Source organism: Lagopus leucura, unplaced genomic scaffold (assembly GCF_019238085.1).
Source record: "Lagopus leucura isolate 7727_CA_CO unplaced genomic scaffold, USGS_WTPT01 Super-Scaffold_73, whole genome shotgun sequence".
Taxonomy (NCBI): domain Eukaryota; kingdom Metazoa; phylum Chordata; class Aves; order Galliformes; family Phasianidae; genus Lagopus; species Lagopus leucura.
The window spans coordinates 17,711,984-17,731,638 of record NW_024962252.1 but is presented as its reverse complement, the minus strand read 5'-3'; the positions used below and the strand labels follow the sequence as shown (position 1 = coordinate 17,731,638).

Here is a 19,655-nt window from a genome sequence, read left to right as displayed (position 1 = left end):
GTTTCATAGCAGCAATAAAAAAAATTATGATAGTTTATTTTCCAACAGCTGGCAGCTACCCAAAAATGATGACATCTAACCTGGAAGCTGTAATATATTTTTTTTAATTTCAAGAGGCTTTTCAGTGGTAAAGACTTTTAAGATAATTTAAATAGGATCTTTTATGCTCTGTGGAGAGGTAGCACTAACAGAGAAAAACATATTCAAGAAAAAATATGCTTCACTTTGAAGTTTATCTCTCTGAAATGTGCAGAATAATAAAGAACAGAAGCATTACAGGGAATCCAAATTCAATTATACATCACCTTACATGGCAGATTAAGTCATGATAACACTTATTTCTTGTGGAAGCAACAAGGAACTGTGTCTGCTTCAGGAAGAAGCTAACAATCCAAAGACAAGATGGAAAAAGTGTCACAGGAGAACAGATCAATCAAGACAATCAACAAAATGTAAAGCTTTATCCCAAATTTGTATTTCAGTGACATTTTATCCCGTGCTCCAAGATATCAAATTTAATTCCTGGAAAAATGTATCAACAAATCAAAGCATCTGATAGCAAAAAAAGCACAGCACACATGGATATCAAAAAAACAACCAGTTCTAAGCCAATCTCACTGCCTGACAGTACAACAGACCTCTGGGACAAAAGAAAATTATCTCATATTGTATCAAAAGCCTTCAAAGTCATTCACATAAGACACCTTCACAAGCAGATAACTAAGCAGTTCAAAGACAGCAGGACAGCAGTTCAAAAACAGCAGAGACAAAGCTCACTGCTAAAAGTCACAGCACAAAGCAGGACCCAGCCATAACATCCAGTGATGCCAAACGGGTCATTCAGCATCACCTGACAGAAATCAAACCAGCTACTCCTAAATTAAACAACAGAAAACAGCTGCCCACCACTTATAGCAAGGAAGAAAAATTCATTTTGCAGTTTACTCCTTAAGTGTCATTTACCTCCGAAGCTGTTAATATACTTTCCCTATGTTGAAAAGCTTTGAGCCTAATGTATCTCCTTCCATGATTATAACACTGAAAATACCAGGGTATTTCCCTTTAAATATCTTTAAAATACATTAATGGCTTTCGCTGTCAGAAACTGACATAGCTGTCATTATTCATTTCTAATATGATATTAATGCTTAAATCTCCTAAATTAATGTGAATCTCAAGTGCACACCTGTGTTTGCAAATCCTCTTTGATGGGCTCTGAATACTTAAATGTCACCACTTAATTCTCCCTGAGAGCTGCATAAGGAAATCCTGTACTCCCTGTGTGACTGACTTTGCACAAAGACTATTTAACATGCTTTGAGAGCTGAAAATTACATGCCACAGGTAAAAAGGTCTTTATCTAGTGATAACCAATAACAGCACAATCCCTTCAAACCTTTATTTTTCTTTCACTTTTTTTTCTTTTTTTAAACATACACAAGGCATAGAATAGACTCAAAACCCTCTGAACATGTTCAATTTCTTCAATGTCTTTCTATTCACTGGAAAGAAGTTCATATTGACAACATCACTTTTTAGAGTTCAACTAAAACTTACTTTCTGAGAAAACAGAGGCTAAATTCTAAATCGTTTGAGCTCCCAAGCACAACTTTGAGGGTGAAGCTATTAATGAAAGCCATACAAATTACTTTTAAGATAGAATCATCTTCAAAATTGAATCAGTTTTGGTTTTAAAGAGATATCACTATCAAAGTTTAAAGTGCCTGAAAAGTACAAATCCCAAACCATTGATTTTCTAATGCAGTACCAGCAGCAATAAAGCTGTTTAGTTTAAAGCTGTTGGTATTGCATTAGAAGGTAAATGAAGATAATAAATTAAGATAGTTACATGGCCAGATACCACCAAGTAGACTTCTCTCTTATTACTTGCAGTCAAATAACTAACTGGAAAAGTGTCAGTTTTTAAAGGCTCCAGTAGGGTCTCCATCAAAATAATCATCTACAGAAGAGTTTAAAATAAAATTAATTAAAATACACAAAAGTTGCAACAAGGGAATCATATGAGGCCGCCATTTTATACCATGGTTCAAATTTAACAGCTCACCACCACCAAAAAACAGTGAGAATGAGGTCCATCACTCCTGCTCACCCACTCGTATTCCTGCTTTGCATTTACACTCTTCCTTTCTTGACATTTCAGTCAGTACCATAAGTACTACCTCCTGCACATGATGGAATAAAGAGGTGGGATAACATTTCAGAGCACTGAGTGTTAAATCATTAAATTGTTGAGTACTGAAAGCATTCCAGTTGGGTGAGCAACTTCAGTCCAAGCATCTGCTACACTTACCAAAAATTCAGATTGGCCAAAGCTATTTCCAACAACTGATTACAACACAGTCTGTAAGCAGTTCAAAAAGAGCATCTCAAGGATGCATTCAAATCAAGCTTGCAGTTTTTTGAGAATGCCCACGTCCCAGTGGCTTCTTACACAAATACTGAAGTTAAATGCACTGAGTAGCAGCAGGAACTGTTTTGTAAATCATCTCAAAAACTTCAGGTTTTGGTCTACACAGTTTTGGTATTTCCAAAGGTTTTCACTACGTTGGCAAAGAACTGCAGTGAGTTTAAATCAAAAGGGAAAAAACCTTTGAAGCTGATTGTAAGGAGAACACAACTGTGGAGTAAGAGTATTTACAGCATTTTGGAAGCCAGTTATATTCTCCATAGCATGTACTCAATGGGTGAAATTCAAATTGCTTCTTAAATAAAAAGATAAAACATTGGCTGTATTTAAAACATTTGCATACAACTGGACATTTGTACATAAAGGAAGTTGGTGGTTGGTGGCCCTGCCTGTGGCGGAGGAGTTGGAACTTGATGATCCTTGGGGTCCCTTCCAATCCAAGCCATTCTATGATTCTCTCATTCTGTGAAATTAACACAAAATGAACCTCTTCAAGGTTTACAAAATAGGGTGGAAACAGAACGAACCAAGGACAGAAAAAGTTTCATTTCATCCTATAGCTAGGTAGCAACAAAGAACAGCTGGAGAGGGTCCAAAGGAGAGTCAGGGGTCTGGAGCACCTCCTCTACAAAGACAGGCTGAAGGAGCTGGGCTTGTTCAGCATGGAGAAAAGAAGGCTGCAGAGTGAAAGGTGTTGCAACCTTTCAATACCTAAAGGCAGCCTACAAACAGAAAGGGAATCAACTCTTTGAAAGGGTTGACAACAGCAGGACAAGGGGAAATGGTTTGAAGTTGAGGGAAGGAAGATTTAGGTTGGATGTCAGGGGGAAGTTCTTTATAGAGAGAGCGATGAGGTGCTGGAACAGGCTGCCAGAGAGGCTGTGGATGCCCCGTCCCTGGAGGTGTTCAAGGCCAGATTGGATGGGGCCCTGGGCAGCCTGGTCCAGTGTTAAATGGAGAAGTTGGTGGCCCTGCATACGGCAGGGGGGTTGGAGCTTCATGATCCTTGAGGTCCCTTTCAAACCTGGCCATTCTGCGATTCTGTGAACAGATTACCAAGTTCCCAGCACCAAGAGGAATAACTGTATGCAAGTTAGACCCTCAAGTTTCATCCCTTGCTAAAATACTTGGATCATACAAACATTAAGTCCTATAATTTACATTTATGCGTGGGTATAATGTTTGTGTAGTGCTAAAGCTTACTTAACTGGATATTACTACTACTTGTTTTTAAATTATACACAAATTCTTCAACTACTGCATGTAATACTAGCTTTTTAAACTAAATGATAGCTTTGGTTACGCATCTATACCTTCAGCAAGTTCCATAACATGCACAAACAAGCAGAATCCGACTGATTTTAGCATGCTTAAACATACGACCATGTATATAGATACACTTGCACAATAGAAGCCTATTATTTTCACCCACATTGAGAATTACGCAGTAAGTTACATTCCTGAAGAATTTCATAAGTTCATTCTTTCATTTTAATGTTCTTAAGAGTTAAGTACTCTTTGAATCTGGGTTCTATGATACCACCTATAACCTTTTGGAAATACTGTTTGTTAACTTGCTTTCGTAATTACAGTTTTCAGTTAAGTGTTGGTTGATGAAGTAGACCAAAGTTTCCCTTGTTCCAGCACCAAATTGAACATCCCACTGAACCCTCATCTCTGCAAGTTCAGAATAACAACTTAACAACAATTCTCCAAGTTCAGGAGTTCTGTGTGTTTTGGATCTTTTTCACTGTACACATTTCATGTTTAAAACAGAAGTATTAAAACTACCTTAATGACAATTTTAAAAAGCATCAGGCATACCCTACGTGATACAGATCCAGAAAGTAACACACTTACAGCTTCAAATGATAAGTTAACATGATCCAAGAATTTCTGCCTCAGGCCATCAGTCAGTTCGTGGAAGCGATATCGGAACAGATCCATTTCTTGTTGAAGAAACCAACGTCTGAGTTCCTCACTGCAGAGAAATAATTTAAACAATCATGTTTTCTGATTATGCATTCTCTCATCATAGATGAGAGATGATGTAGATGTCCAACCCTGTGAACACAACTTGAAATGCAAGTATGACTTCGTCATGGAACCCACAAACTAACAAGTTTGGAAAAGAAGGCAAATAACTTACGGAATGGAGAGGTTAAATAAGAAAGGATACTGTAAAAACAGTGCTCTACATTAAGCAAAAAACACACTGGAATCAGCCTAGGGAAAAAATGTGTACTTCACTGAGGTTCAGTGCCATACAAATACAACATCTAACACATGACAAAAGAAAAAAAAGAGTTTAGCAGCTGCAGGTGAGCAAGGAGAACCACAAACAAGAACACAAGGACAAAATATCTACTCAAAATATAGGTTGGAAATGTAAGTAGCTCTTATTCCAATTACAGTTTCAGACAGAAAGGCTTTGGTAAAGTGGTCTGTGAAGTACAGCCCTGTGTACTGATAGATTTCTTATTTCAGATGTATCAATAATCTTTGCAACCTATGGAAGCTGATGAACGAACTTCTGCAGCTCCTCTGTGGTCATCCTGGCCAGTAACAAAATTCTGTGGTCATACAATTTTACTCTTGTCCTTAACGTTGAATTTGTTTCCCTATGTAATAAAAAAATTATTAATTATATCAAGAATGTGGGGTGCCAGGCAGTCTCTGGTTCTTCCTATCCTCTGGAAGAGCAGATCAAGTGCTGTAGTCCCCACGTACCCACTTAAGCTACCAAAGCAAAGAAACACTGAACTTATTTCTAACATAATACACTTATCTACCTAGATTGTTCCCATAGCTGAAAGACTGGCTTAAGAGATTGCTCACACAAATAACATTACCATACCTATAAAGCACACACTTTGTAATTAACATTCATGCAAACATCATCATTAAAGCACCAATCTTTTCCTCACGTCACAGGAAAATTGTACTTCATTTCCAAATCCAAATGACTTACACTCCTTACTACCATTTAGAGAAACATACATTCTCACTACAGAAACACATTAGCAATAACATTTATTATTGAAGCCAAGAGTTTAAGTGAAAAGCAGTGTTGCTGTGATCACACAGTGAAGCGAGCTGCTATAGTTGCAGATAGCAGAAGTAAAGAAGTGAGGAACACCTCCCAGCTTTTTGAACTGAATACTCAATTTTCTGTTTGTGAATCTGATGGTCTGATTTAGTATGAAAAAAATAACTCCTACATATGCATTAAAAAAAATCCTACTCATCCCACAAGAAGTGTTAAGAAAAACAGATGTATACTGATGCTTCAAAGTAGATACAAGTACTTTAGGAAGACTTGAAAGTGCTCCTAGAGCTAGCAGATCACTTTCCACAATTAAATGTCAGCTCAGTTACCAACCCCTTCAGTCAACATGTGAAGTCAGAGCACGGGCCAGAATTCTATCTTGGTTGGCAGCTGAAACCAGAAGACTGCAGAGGAAAGGCCTGCATTTAACACCTTGTGTTTACGTTGTGTGACAGAACACAAAAAAGTAAACTTTCAAACACCTTTGTATTGACTGAAAAGATTTTCACTGTCAGAGAAAAGGCAAAGATTTTCTCTTCCATGTTAAACAAGAAACATGAAGTTTATGCCCTCACGCCTGCTGAGATTCTTGCTAGCTGAAAAAGTGAAGAGAGATGCAACAGAAGCAGAAATGCATGGTCATGCCCTGCATACAAAGTAAAGTTCTCCTTATAGCTGTGCTTGCCATGAAAGTGAATGAAACAAGATATTTCTGTTTCCTGATCTTGCTGGATATAAGTGATGTTAGAGGTGTGTATGAAAGGTACAAATGAATCTGTTTCACTCAAGACTGCACAAATCGTATCTTAGGAATGTTACACAGGAGTAAGTTTTAAAGCCTTGGATTTCATAAGGCAGAAGGACAGTGAAAGGTTAGACTGTGTTACCAGTATAAACAACAAGAAGGTGCAGCTGATCACTCCATGCCATTTTGGCCACGTACAAATCAATACAAAACAAAATCCACTTTACAAGAGGTCTGACAGAGAAAAACGCTGATGAAGACTTGCACCCCTGGGTGGCACTGTTGGACTGCTAGAAACAGGTGGTGTAGCAGAACAGGCCTGTCAACACCCCCTCTGCCAAGCCACTGGGAACTGAAATCAAGCAACTTTGCAGCTGTGTTAAGCACACTTTTCAAAGACTGCTATCTTAGCAGCTTTCACCACCTAATGTAACAATTTGTGCCAGGCTCATTTTTTCTGATCTAATACAATAAAATCATGCAGAACTAGGTATTTATTCTTCTTGACTCACAGATTTATCTTTTGGGGAACATCTGGCTTTAGAACATAAGAACATTTCATTCCAGAGACAGCCACTACTCAAGAGAGAACACACACTTTGTACTTGCTAGTTTTAACTATAAAACAGGATTTTAATGGCAAGGAGTCGGGATGATGCACAACAAAGCTGCTAATAGACATAAAGCACTGACAACCTCTGTAACTTCATCCAGAGCCTATAGCTGAAACTGAAGGAAAGCACTTGGCACGACAAACTACATGCCTTAGATTTCACATAAATCAATAAATAAATATCAATTACTTTAGAAGAAAATAATAGTCAGTGAAGAAAACCTCAGATTCAGTATTTTTAGTTTCTGAGAAATAAGGCTTTCTTTAGACAGTACTATAAAGCTTATTCACATAATCAGATTATTCTCTTCATTCGGTCAGTAAGCAACAGCTGATGGAGCAGTTCACTTACATTTTCTGTAATTGGGTAAATCAACGACTGACAAGACCTTTTGATTTCTTTCTTGAAAATAAAGAAAGAGACTTATATCATTGCTCCATGCATAAAATCAACAGTTTCTACATTACAAAGTTTTAAAACCTACATAATCTTGGATATTAATTTTGATCCTGAATATCTCTTAACCTCTCAGTTGAAATTAGCTTTCCAGAGAAGCCTCTACTTGAACCTACCCTTATGTTTAGTAGCCATACAGCCCTACACGAACTATAATAACACGTATATACATACACACACTTAAACTTACTAATAAGACCAAAGAATAATCCAAGAAGTACTTACGACTGACAGTAAGCAAGGCGCAATATGAAATGAGAAATATGATCCTTTCTTCTTGCATCATAATCATCCTCAGCCAAAGCCTACAGAAAAATTTATTATTTCAGAGATCTGATCCTCCCAGGATTAGAAATCCACAGTTCATTCACCTCTGCTGTTTCACATCATATTAATATTTACATCTATAACCACAAACACAGAACTATTAAAGACGACGACTGCCCAAAAGAAAGAAATGTGTATTCTTGAAGACAAATCCTGTCAAACTGCCAGAATTCAAGCTTTAGGAATAGTAATCTGTGCAGAATTTCTGAACAGTGTACAGAAAATAGAGTGTGAAAGAAGTAGTTCCTTGTTTTCATTTATACTTACTCTGTAGGGAAACTTAAGTTTCCGGAGCTCAGCCTCCAGCTTAGCTTTGTACGCATCACCACTTTTTACATAGCTCACACCAAGGTTTTCAACTACCTTGAGCACTGAGAGGAGAAAAAAAAAATAGTCCGTATAGTTACAACATAGTTGTAGTCCATAGAGTCATAGCATGCAGGTAGTGACAGGATGAGGGGAAATGGCTTTAAACTGGAAGAGGGTAGATTTAGACTAGATATTAGGAAGAAATTCTTCACTGTGAGAGTGGTGAGACACTGGAACAGGTTGCCCAGTGAGGCTGTGGATCCCCCCTTCCTGGAAGCATTCAGTGCTAAGTTAGATGGGGCTTTGAGCAACCTGCTGTAGAGGGAGGCCTATTGCAGGGAGTTGGAACTAGATGACCTTAAGTGTCCCTTCCAACTCAAACTGTTCTATGATTCTATGATAACATACTGAGAAGAAATCTAACTCTATCATGATTCGAAAAAAGGACTCAATAAAGGCCATGCAAACTCCTGTTAGCATGGGAGCAAAAGGGTAAGAAGTCAGGAGGACAAAGCATGGCCCAGTTCATCCTATCATAGAATCATTAAGGTTAGAAGAGAACATCTAGTCCAACCACTGACCCACCACCACCACTCCTACTATGTCCCTCAAACCCAACAGCTCATGCAGCCTTGAAATCCAGAAAGGGCGCAGAGCAGGGAGACACACAACCAGGAGATCAGCCCTAGAGTTGCACTGCAGTGGCAGAAACCTGCATTCTGTGGCTCTCTGGGGGCACTGCTCCTGGCCATGACCTCAGCGCCTGCACAGAGAAACACCCAATCAAGATATCCAGAGACACTAAAACACTCTCGTGAAAAACAAGACTTTAACCCAAACCCACACAATTCTGACTGAAGCTGAAGTGTGAAATCACTCAGAGCTCCTTGAAATAGCTACAAGCTCTCCTTTAAAAGGCCTTCATTATAACATGAATGAGCTGCTAACTTAAATCAGCAACAGGCAGAGGGGCACCTAGGCCAGTCCAGAACACACTCCACTAGAAGAATCAAAGCTTGGAGATGTCTGGACTGGAATACAATTAGGCGGGCTCCTAGGCCGAGGGCTGCCGCACACTACTCACGCCTCAGGCGGTCCACGGCGAAGCTCTCGAACTCGACCAGCGAGATGCTCTCGGTGGGGGGCTCCTGGTAGAACTGCAGGCTGTGGGGGTACGGCTCCCGCCTGTCCCCCGCCAGCCTCAGGTGCCGCTGCCGCGCTCTGCTGCTGAACTCCATCTGCCGACAGGGGTGAGGAAAAGAGAAAGGGGTGAGGTGGGCCGAAGGGTCACACGAGACCCCGCCAGCCCCAAGCCGACATCCCGACCAGTCCCCGCGCACCGGCAGCTCTCCCGCTTCCCGCGCAGCAGTCGCCCCGCCTACTTCCGGCTCGCTTACTTCCGCCCTCTGGTGCCCCGCCCCCAGGCACGCCTCCCTGCCCTGCCCGCTTTTGCCCACAAAAAACATGGCGACTGCGCTTACAGGCGGCCATGTCGTCTGTGGGCTCTCTAGCCGCGGAAGGAACTCTATGGTAGTTTTCCCAGCGCCTGCAGAGGGAAGGCTGAACTTGCAGTCCCCGAGGCTGCAGTGAGGCACAGCAAGGCGTAGACCTTGGCCTGATTGAACTTCGTGAGGTTCTCTCTTAAGCCCATCGTGGTCCCTCTGGATGGCATCCCTTCAGTGTGTCAGCTGCACCGCTCAGCTTGGTGTCATCGTCAATACTGGTCCCAGTACTCACTCCCGAGGACACCACTCCTCACTGGTCTCAGCCCGGATGTTGAGCCGTTAATGGCAGCTCTTTGAATGTGATCATCCAGCCAATTCCAACTCGTGTTGGAACCAACCAACCAAATAGAAGTTGGTGGATTGTCTTGTGAACAATTCAGATTGCCCACGGATGGACAGTCAGAACTGGCATTGAGGTTATAGCCACAAAGTGAGGAAAATCAGTGCCTCAGGCTAGCAACCCACTCTTGAAAACAAGGCGGCCACATCGTACAAATTGCTCGAGAGTAATGCTGTGTTCATGCTACCCAGAATGAAGTGTGCCACTTGCTCTGGGCCAGGCCTATGCCAGGGATCATTTGGACAGTTTGAACAGATCCAGGTCTGTTCTCCAGGAGAGAAGAAAAAAATAAAAATTAAAAAAAGCTATTTTTCTATATATTTAACTCAAAACATCTTTACTCTAATAGCCAGCATTCATATCTCCTTTACCCCCATCCACCCCTTTCTCTGTATGCCACAAATGTTGCTCTGGAGTAGGAGTGAATCTGCCGAAATCCATCCAGACATTGCAAGAAGGCAAAAGCTTTTACTTCTGTCTGACCACTGCATTGTTTGATACCCAAGAGCTGTTGTTCAAACTGTCAGTGCGTGGTCCAGGACAAAATCCAAGGAGAAAAATGAAGAGTTTGCACATTTTTCTGAGTGCTGTACATGACCAGGACGGCAGGGGGGAAGTTTAACAATGCTGAGAGACCCTCTACAGAAACCAGCAATGTGTTTAGTTTTAATTTTAAATGATGTTTTAGCATTTGGCATGTAGGCAGTGATACCACCGTCTACACTGTCTGTCACTATTTTTTCTACTGAGCCATGTCCTGCTGCCCTTTATGAGTCAGCAGTTACATCTGTGCCTGCTGTTTTTTACCTTTGTTGTTGTTGTTGCATTACTCTTTCTTTTTTCCCCATCTGTTGCTGAGTACTGATCCTCAGTTGTCTGAAGTTAGGTAAAAATTTAACCTGCTTCTTTAAAAAAAATTAAAAAATTTAAAAATTTAAAAAATCACTTAACTGTTTTGCAGCATATTGTTAAAATATTAAGCATCTCTATTACTAGACTCATACATTTCTGAAGGAGAAATGAGACGGGCAAGCCTGCTGCCATGCAGTGTATTTAATAATGAACCATATCAGGATTGCATGGAGAGAGCTTCACAGTTCTCTCGTCAGGAGATATCCCAGGTACAGGTGATCTGTGCAGCTAGACATTTCTAGTCATTGCAATGCTACAGTCCTGCTCCTTACTTCATTCTATTCCAGATTTGTCAAGAGCAGCACTGAGATGACATCAGTGATGTCAGACCTTACCTTGGCATATTTTTCTGCTTCTTCCCTTATGTCTTTGGGAACAATTTCATGTTTTCCATTGGTTACTGCAAATAAAAAGAGTACCTATTAGACAGAATTCACACAACACTGTGATAATAAAACATTGCTTCTGTATGTTCTCTTAAATACAGACAGTGAGAAGCTTCCTAGGATGTTTATAGAACTATAGAATAGTATATATATATATATATATATATTATACAGTATATATAGAATATATAGAATTATAGGTCCTGTTTGACCAACCTGATCTCCTTCTATGATCTAGTGACCCATCTGGTGGATGAAGGAAAGGCTGTTGATGTGGTCTACCTAGACTTCAGCAAAGCCTTTGACACTGTCTCCCACAGCATTCTCCTGCAGAAGCTGGCAGCCAGAGGCTTGGATGGGTACACTCTTGGCTGGGTAAGGAGCTGGCTGGAGGGCCGGGCACAGAGAGTGGTGGTGAATGGAGTCAAATCCAGCTGGCGACCGGTCATGAGTGGTGTTCCCCAGGGGTCGGTGCTGGGGCCTGTCCTCTTCAATATCTTTATTGATGACCTGGATGAGGGCATCGAGTGCACCCTCAGTAAATTCGCAGATGACACCAAATTGGCTGGAAGTGTGGATCTGCCTGGGGGTAGCGAGGCCCTACAGAGGGATCTGGACAGGCTGGAGAGCTGGGCTGGAGCCAATGGGATGAGTTTCAACAAGGCCAAATGCCGGGTCCTACACTTCGGCCACAACAACCCCAGGCGACGCTACAGGCTTGGGGCGGTGTGGCTGGAGGACTGCGTAGAGGAAATGGACCTGGGGGTATTGATTGATGCTCAGCTGAATATGAGCCGACAGTGTGCCCAGGTGGCCAAGAAGGCCAATGGCATCCTGGCTTGCATCAGAAACAGTGTTGCAAGCAGGAGCAGAGAGGTGATTGTTCCCCTATATTCAGCACTCGTGAGGCCACACCTCGAGTACTGTGTCCAGTTTTGGGCCCCTCACTGCAAGAAAGATATTGAGGCCCTGGAACGTGTTCAAAGGAGGGCAACAAAGCTGGTGAGGGGTCTGGAACACAGGCCATATAAGGAGAGGCTGAAGGAGCTGGGAATGTTCAGCCTGGAGAAGAGGAGGCTCAGGGGAGACCTTATTGCTCTCTATAACTTCCTGAAGGGAGGTTGTAGTGAGCTGGGGGTCGGCCTCTTCTCTCGTGTCATTAGTGATAGGACCAGGGGGAATGGTTTCAAGCTACGGCAGGGGAGATTCAGGCTGGACATGAGGAAGTATTACTTTTCAGAAAGGGTGGTCAGGCACTGGAATGGACTGCCCAGGGAGGTGGTGGAATCACCGAGCCTGGGGGTGTTCAAGGAAAGACTGGATGTTGCGTTGAGGGACATGGTTTAGTAGGAGCTATTGGGAATAGGTGAACGGTTGGACTGGGTGATCTTTTAGGTCTTTTCCAACCTTAGTGATTCTATGATTCTATGACTCGAATAAATCTTGTGAGGGTAGTGCTAGCTCCTTCACACAGAAATCCTTTTCTTGGGAAAAGGAAGCAAAGAAGGAAAAATATCTCACCTTGGGGGAAAACTCCCCAAACCGCTCTTCAATAGGTGTCATAACCCAAACTTTCCTACTGACTTATTTATCAAAACCTATACACACTGACAGTTCTCACAATAATGTTTTACTTACTTTTTTTTACATTTCTATTATCATCATTTCCACAGCAACATTGCCAGTAGACTCTGATTTTGGAAATGTTTTTTAACAGAATCACTGGTGTTCCAACTACCCACCTCACAAATGTTTTACATCATCCATACGGCCAGCTGTCAAACTGTCCCCACCACCCCAACCAAACACAGTCCGATCCAGCATACCTCAAACACCTAACGTTGTGCTACCTAATTAACAGAAAAACAAAGCCCTTATTTTGCAGTAAACACGATTGCACATTATCTACTCCCCTGTTGTTGTAGTGATTAGCAGTGTCCACAGCAGTGCTAATTCTTTGGAGCCCAGTTATTTTGTACTTGCATAACTACAGCTGTTAAACAGAAGGTAAATATGCCGTTGTCTCTTTTTCAAGCTACCCCATGTTCTCACTATGTCCAGGATGCTTGGAGATCTGAGGATAGCAGAGCTTAGAATGTCCCTTCTCTGCTCCTGGCTCACTTTCAGTTCTTACGGTTAATTTATCCTTAATCTTATCTACAGCTTCTACCATCAGCCTGACTGAATTCTCGCATAATATAGTCACTATACATATTGTTCTCGTAACTTGTTTTCTTGATGTTTCAGTTTCTACAAATATTGTTTGAATATTTTTTAAAGTTGTTGCTTACTGAGTCCTCAGATTTCTCCATCACGTAACTCAGTTCCTTTAGTGACCTGGCTTTCCCAGACACCTTAACAGCCTTATTGCAGGAGTGTATCTCTGTCCTTACTGGCCCACCCAGTCTTTGTGTGACTGTTCTGCAGTAACTTTTCTGCTTCATGCTTTTTATTACTTTTTTAAATACTTGCCGTTCAGTTTATACTGAGGTTTTTTTCCTGACTGTGATAAGCAGATACCTTTGTGTTAACTATAAATAAATGGCAAATGTTCTGAGCTGGCCTTTAAATTCCTTCAGTTTCCAAAGCGAGCAAGGCATGAATCATGCACTGAAGAAAGGCTCAGAGGGCTATTTTGGTCAGAATACACTCTCGGTCTCCCAGCGTTAATATATTTAAGTAGGGGTAATGATGGTTACATCCCTTATGACATTCTAAGTCGCTTATCAGGGCTTTTGGATTAAGAATTATGTCCCCATATTGCCTGTCCAAAACTCTAGTACATAGGTGGAGGAAATCTAGATATATCTTACAGTCATCTTAAATTTATCCTGACAGGTCTTCTCACTGCATGCATCTTCAGAACACTTAGGTTGCTGTGGTGAACAGGCTTACCAGCCCTATGTTCTGTTATATATCTTATTTTCAATCCCTTAGCATCATTTTTCAGAGTATTTCTCAAGGAAGGATCTGTCCTGCCCCTGTGCAAGGCTTTTCTGAAAGTAGCCATTCTTATGCAATGTTACAAGATGGTCATATGCTTTAAATATTTTTGGCTGATATTCTGGGGCTTTGGGGTCTGTATTGTTGTGGGTTTTCTTCCTCTGACAATTCTTGACTATATGATTAATGTTAGCGAGAGGCTGAAGTATCAAAGATAGGATGTTCCCAAAAATCAGAGAAATTAGAGCCTGGAAAAAAGGAGAGAGAGACTGAAATTCCCACCATGCGGAAGATCAGCAGAACTCAGCTACTTTCCTGTGCAGAACAGCAGTGACCAAGCAGTTAACACAAACATCCTGTCCAACCACCATAAATACAGCTTCAGCTCATCCGCTGCATAGTTGTTCCTAAACAAACAGACAAGAAGATTTGAAAAATAAAGCATCAGAGCTTAGAAAGCAGATTAATTTGTAGACTGAGCGTATTCTGCTGCACATGGATCTCCTCCTTTCTTTTCCAAGCATAACTCGCCATAACTAAATGTGAGCTTCTGAGATGTGGAAACCAGTTTTTCAGTCTGCCTACCTGTATAGATACTGACATTTTCCTTTCTTGGAAATTGTTACCACTGAACTAATCTACAAGAAGAAAATGCATTTGTTACATGTAACACATTTGCTGCATTTCTAATATGCTTTCAAGATTAATCCATTTTGTACCTGTATAGTAGTAAATAATGGGATTCTCTCTTATCAAGTAATCTGTAAGTAATTGAAAAATGTCATTAATTCCAAAAATACTGCTACCCAAAATAAAATAATACCATATGAAACCTAGTCCAAGATTTCAATCATTTTTAAACCATATAAAACACTAATTATAAGGACTGAGAATAATACAAAGAAAGTTTAAAATGTTTTTATAAGGAGAACCATTACTGTCTGAAAATTTCAAAGTATTATTCTGTCTGTAGCAAAGGAAACCCACTGCTGTTCAAGAATTTTCTTTTGGGTGTTTATTTAGGGATAGTGAATAATACAGACATGGCCAGACAGATTTCCCATTTTGAGCTTATGACCTGATCATGAAAAAATGTTCTATTCAGTACTTACACATGCTGAGTTTTCTAATGCCCAGTTGCTGTGCAAAACAGTCTGTAAAATTCCAACCTAACCATAATTGGCAGCTGTATTAGGCTTACCAAGAGCACTTCCACTGTTACAAGTGGGAGCCCCAAAAATAAACATCAAAGGAGAGACAGGGAGATCCAATGTGCCACATCTAGAGCCACTGTGCCTGCACCTATCTTTCAAGATCTTCTTTAAGAAGGAGTCATTTCCTATGGGACTATTAGAAATAGGTAAGTGCTCTGATGATCTCTAAAAGGACATCCAGTCTGCATAAATTTAGGTGCCTGGGTAGCTGATTTATTTTCCTTTTGTTTGCCTCATTTATTTGTTTGTTTTTTGTTTTTGTTGTTGTTGCTGTTTCAAATGCAGATGAGGCACATTAGTGAAAACTTAAACGTTATTGCAAGTTATGGGAAAAGATTCTCCCTTATATGAAATAATAAGTCCTGTTCCCTGTTATGAGTTAATACCAACATAAGGAGTTCAAGGGAGCTCCCATATTTCTCATGCAAGCACAATTCCAAATTAATTGGTAGCTGCTGCAGGCAAACATGCAATATCAAGATGATGAGCATGCTAGCTAATTCTTTATCCACCTTCCTACTAGAAACAAAATATTTGCATCACGTCTCAGATTTTCGGACTTTGTCTTTTTATTACTTCTGTTTTATTATTGCCTCACCTTTGGCTGAGTGTCTCTGGAAATGGTGTTCAAGAAGCCACGCTGACTAGTTTACCAAAAAACAAACATGAAAAATTCAAATAAAGACCCCTCTCCCTACTAAATATTCCCTAAAACTGTATTGGTTTGACTGAAAACAGAATCAAGCCTCAGAACTCAAACTTTCATCCCCACCCTCCAGCACTGATGACATCAGTTCCTACTGCAGCTCTGCTTGAAACTCAGGGCGTGCTGATAAACTGTTGATTTATTTTCAGATTGCTGAACCAGAATAACTCTTGGCAGCAGTATCTTGGCAATCTTTCTTCAGACTATCTACATGAATATGAAGAAATCTCACTCGCAGATCGCCGTCTGGAAAACTGCACAGCACCATTGCAGAAAACAAATAAATCACTTTGAAATAATTAGTAAAAATTGCCTGCAGTATAGCCACAAGAAGTAGAAGGGACTACTATGCTTACACTTGAAAGGAAGGCACAAAGTGTATCAGTTTCACTGTTACTAACAATATAGAGCTTTCAGAATAAGTATTAGAATGTTGAACACCTCATGTTTTGTAACAAATCCAGCAACAGTTCAAGGGCATGAACAAGTCATAATTAATCTAAATGAATGCAGTTGCTATATTTTATACTTACATTTCAGGTGGGACTGATGTATTCTTACAAAAAAAGCAGAAGTTGGGTTTTTTTGGGTTTTTTTTTTTTTTGGGTGTTTTTTTTTTCCCAAATGCATTTACTTTTGAAAGCATTCTCTTTATAGATAAAGTATTTTAACTTACCTACATGGGTGTCTGAATGGTGTTGCATGCTTCAGTGTATAGTTTTGCATTCTCAGTGAAATGCATACAGTTGATCGTGAGCAGAAATGACGGCAGATGTGTAATTAAACACTGAGCATGGAGTAACATGTGCAAGTATTGAGCACCTCACAAATCCATGACAAATATAATGATCTCTGTGATAACCTGATACTCCATGCTGGTGTTCTTCATGTTCGTGTTGATGCAACCACCATCTCAGAGACTTTTTTTTCCAACAATTCTAAAGACTGGAAATCTCAAAGAAACAGAGGTCCTTTGGGTTTTCTTCCTACAATTTCCACACATCATAAAAAGAGCTCTCTGAGTAAATTTGTTCAAACAGGATTGAAATTTTTGTTGCATTCCAACAGATTTAATTATATATATATATATATATTTTAAAGTTTCTTTCTTATATTTGTTCCTGTAGAGGCTTTCTATTGAATGCAAAATCTTTCTCTTACTCTTGAAGGCAAAGGCCTAAAGCCTATCTGAGATTTATAGCAAGACTTTGCAACCAGTCTTTCAAAGCAGTGTTTTTACATATGACAGCAGGACTGGGGCTGGTGTAGACCATTGCTTACTTTCTTAGATTTACCACTCATTAAAATTTAGCACTTTTTCTTTATAGTTCAGCTGTAGTATCTTACAAAGCCAAACACAGTTGTCTTGTTCCTTTTAACTAAGGGCAGATTTCCCCCCCCAAGTATAAGTTGTTTTCCCCTTCTTCTTGCAACAGAAAAGCAGAAGAATTAGAGAAGGTGGCCTGGTTAACAAAGATGAAGAATATTTCCACTGTGGTTTCTACAAAGAAGTTCTAGAATTGTCTGTAAGTTTTCCAGGTTTCTATTTGTTTTTGGTTGTATTGTTTTCTGATGTTTGCTGTTTCGTTTTTCATTTTTCTTTTATTGGGGCTAGTTAGTTCCAAATTTCCTCCCTTATTTTCCTCCTTATGGGTGTGGACACTTACTTTTTTATGTCAAAATTGACGTGACCTCAGCCTGACAGTACATTATGGGAAGCTGGAAGGTTTATTGGCTTAAGAGAACCGCTTGGAAAAAGAGCTGGGTACTGGTATTTGGAGAATGAGTCAGTGTCTGGAGTCCAGCTGTGCATTCCACACAAGCCTGACTATAGCTGGTTTACTCAGATCTGTTCACCTGCCTGAAACTGGCTGTTTAAGAAAAGAAAAGACTTCATGTATCTTTGGCTAAGAACGTTATAATAAGGCAGCAATTTATATTTCTATCTTTCCATTGTTATTAATATTGCAGTGGAGAACAGGAGCCATGCTCTTGGAAAAGCAATTTGTGATATATACCAGCGTGTCTTAAGGATGCTGTGGCATCAACATCTTAAAATGCACCATGGGTAGTTGGATCTGTAATGAGTTCTGTGACTATTATTGTAGAAACACCTACATCCAAACCCTGGGAGGGAAAGTAGCATCATTCCTTATTGCACTCTTTTACAGTGACAGGATATTAAGAAGTATGGCATCAGCTCCCAGTGGGTTTTATTTAACTAGCAGGTTGAGTTACAAGGCTTACTGAATCAACATGCCAAACTTGAAGTTCTAACCTTTGAACAACACAGTATGTAAAAGAAAAAAATCATGTGAATGTCTTAAAAGACTGTTGACAAATATTTTCATAACATTTCGTTCAAATTAAGTTCTCACAAATTTACCTTCTTAAACTCTTCTACTATGTAGATAAAAAACAATTACTTCTAAAGGAAACATTCCTCACAGATTACAGCAAGGGCCTCAGAGTGATACAGAAGATACGTCTTACCTAAGTCAAGACTGAAAGAAAAAGAATAAATTAATTCTGCATCACTTAAATTTTTCCATTTCTTCCTATTTAATAACCCTGAAAGTTTAAAAAGTGTACTCAAGGAATTTTCTTTTTACTTTTAGTGTAAGATCCACGGAAACAAATATTTAAAATGAAATAATACCGAGAAGCTATGACTCCTTCTCATACACAAAGACCAGGATGAAAAAAAAGCCAGGATTGAAATTTAATCTTATTTAGTATAGAAAAACTTTTGACAGTCAGCTGGGATCAGAAGAATGTTCGGAGGCCACACACATATTCAGGCTGTGATGATATCTAAAGCAGTTTCAGCTCATTGAACATGGTTGCCCACTTTCTCCTCTCAGTTTTTGACTTAGTCGCTGCCATTGTAATTGTAGACAAGCAGACCTGAAGCTGAGGAGGGCAAACCTGACAAGATGATGTGTTTTGAACCTCATGGGCATTAATAAGTCTTCCTAGAATTTCAGATCCACTTACAGAGCAAGTGTAAAGCTACTGTATGGTATACAGCTGAGTTTCTAAATAGCTTTATTTCAGCTGGGAATGGAGAGTGAACCATGCAGGTCATTGAAAAAAAAATCTCTTTAAAGTATCAAAGACCTGGAGTAATTCCTGAGCTCTGCATGGGATTAGAAATAAATCCCTTAGTATCAGAACACATGCAATTTGTCTTCCTGTGTATCCTTGTCTCTTCTGTCCCCTGTGGACTGCACACTGCTCCGTGCCACACACAATAACCCCACATTTTCTCCACTCCTGTTCCCTGGGTCCTTTCTCCCTCACTCCAAGGAAAAAAGAAGAATAGTGCAGGTGCAGAGCCTGGCCTACAGTCTGATTAGCTAAGATGTGGCAATCAAATACGATGAATGATTTCTGCCATTCTGTCCTCTGTGGGCATACTCACTCATCTAGGTCTTTTTCTTGTACTTAGTTGCCACTTTTCAGACATGCTGAATGTTGCCATCTTGAAGATGCTTTCATATATTATTTGTTTTAATTTGGCCTATGATTTCCAGAGTTAATGGAGAGAGCTCTTCTCTTCCTCATGCATCAAGTGGTTTAAGGATGAATACGTACCAAAGCATCATAATCACAGATGAAGTGGAACAGGAATTTATATCTACGAAAATCCAGAAACAACACTGTTTATCATCCAGAGCCTTTATGTATGGCAAAGAAGTAATAAGAGCAGCACAGAGCA

General features: G+C 40.1%; 1 protein-coding gene across 6 annotated transcripts in view; it reads right to left on the bottom strand.

The window, feature by feature from the left end:
* PRIM2 (DNA primase subunit 2) overlaps positions 1 to 14,399 on the bottom strand; it is a 90,955-nt gene extending 76,556 nt beyond the window's left edge. The window contains exons 1-7 of one of the 6 annotated variants that reach the window (XM_042895145.1): positions 14,297 to 14,399; positions 10,581 to 10,678; positions 9,410 to 10,036; positions 9,013 to 9,166; positions 7,887 to 7,990; positions 7,518 to 7,597; positions 4,289 to 4,409 (exon numbers count right to left, since the gene is read on the bottom strand). In XM_042895145.1, the coding sequence (XP_042751079.1) occupies positions 4,289 to 4,409; positions 7,518 to 7,597; positions 7,887 to 7,990; positions 9,013 to 9,166 (459 nt within the window). In that variant the 5' untranslated portion in view covers positions 9,410 to 10,036; positions 10,581 to 10,678; positions 14,297 to 14,399. The other 5 variants (XM_042895146.1, XM_042895143.1, XM_042895144.1 and 2 more) reach the window with 5 other exon arrangements.
* Positions 14,400 to 19,655: the final 5,256 nt, after the last annotated feature.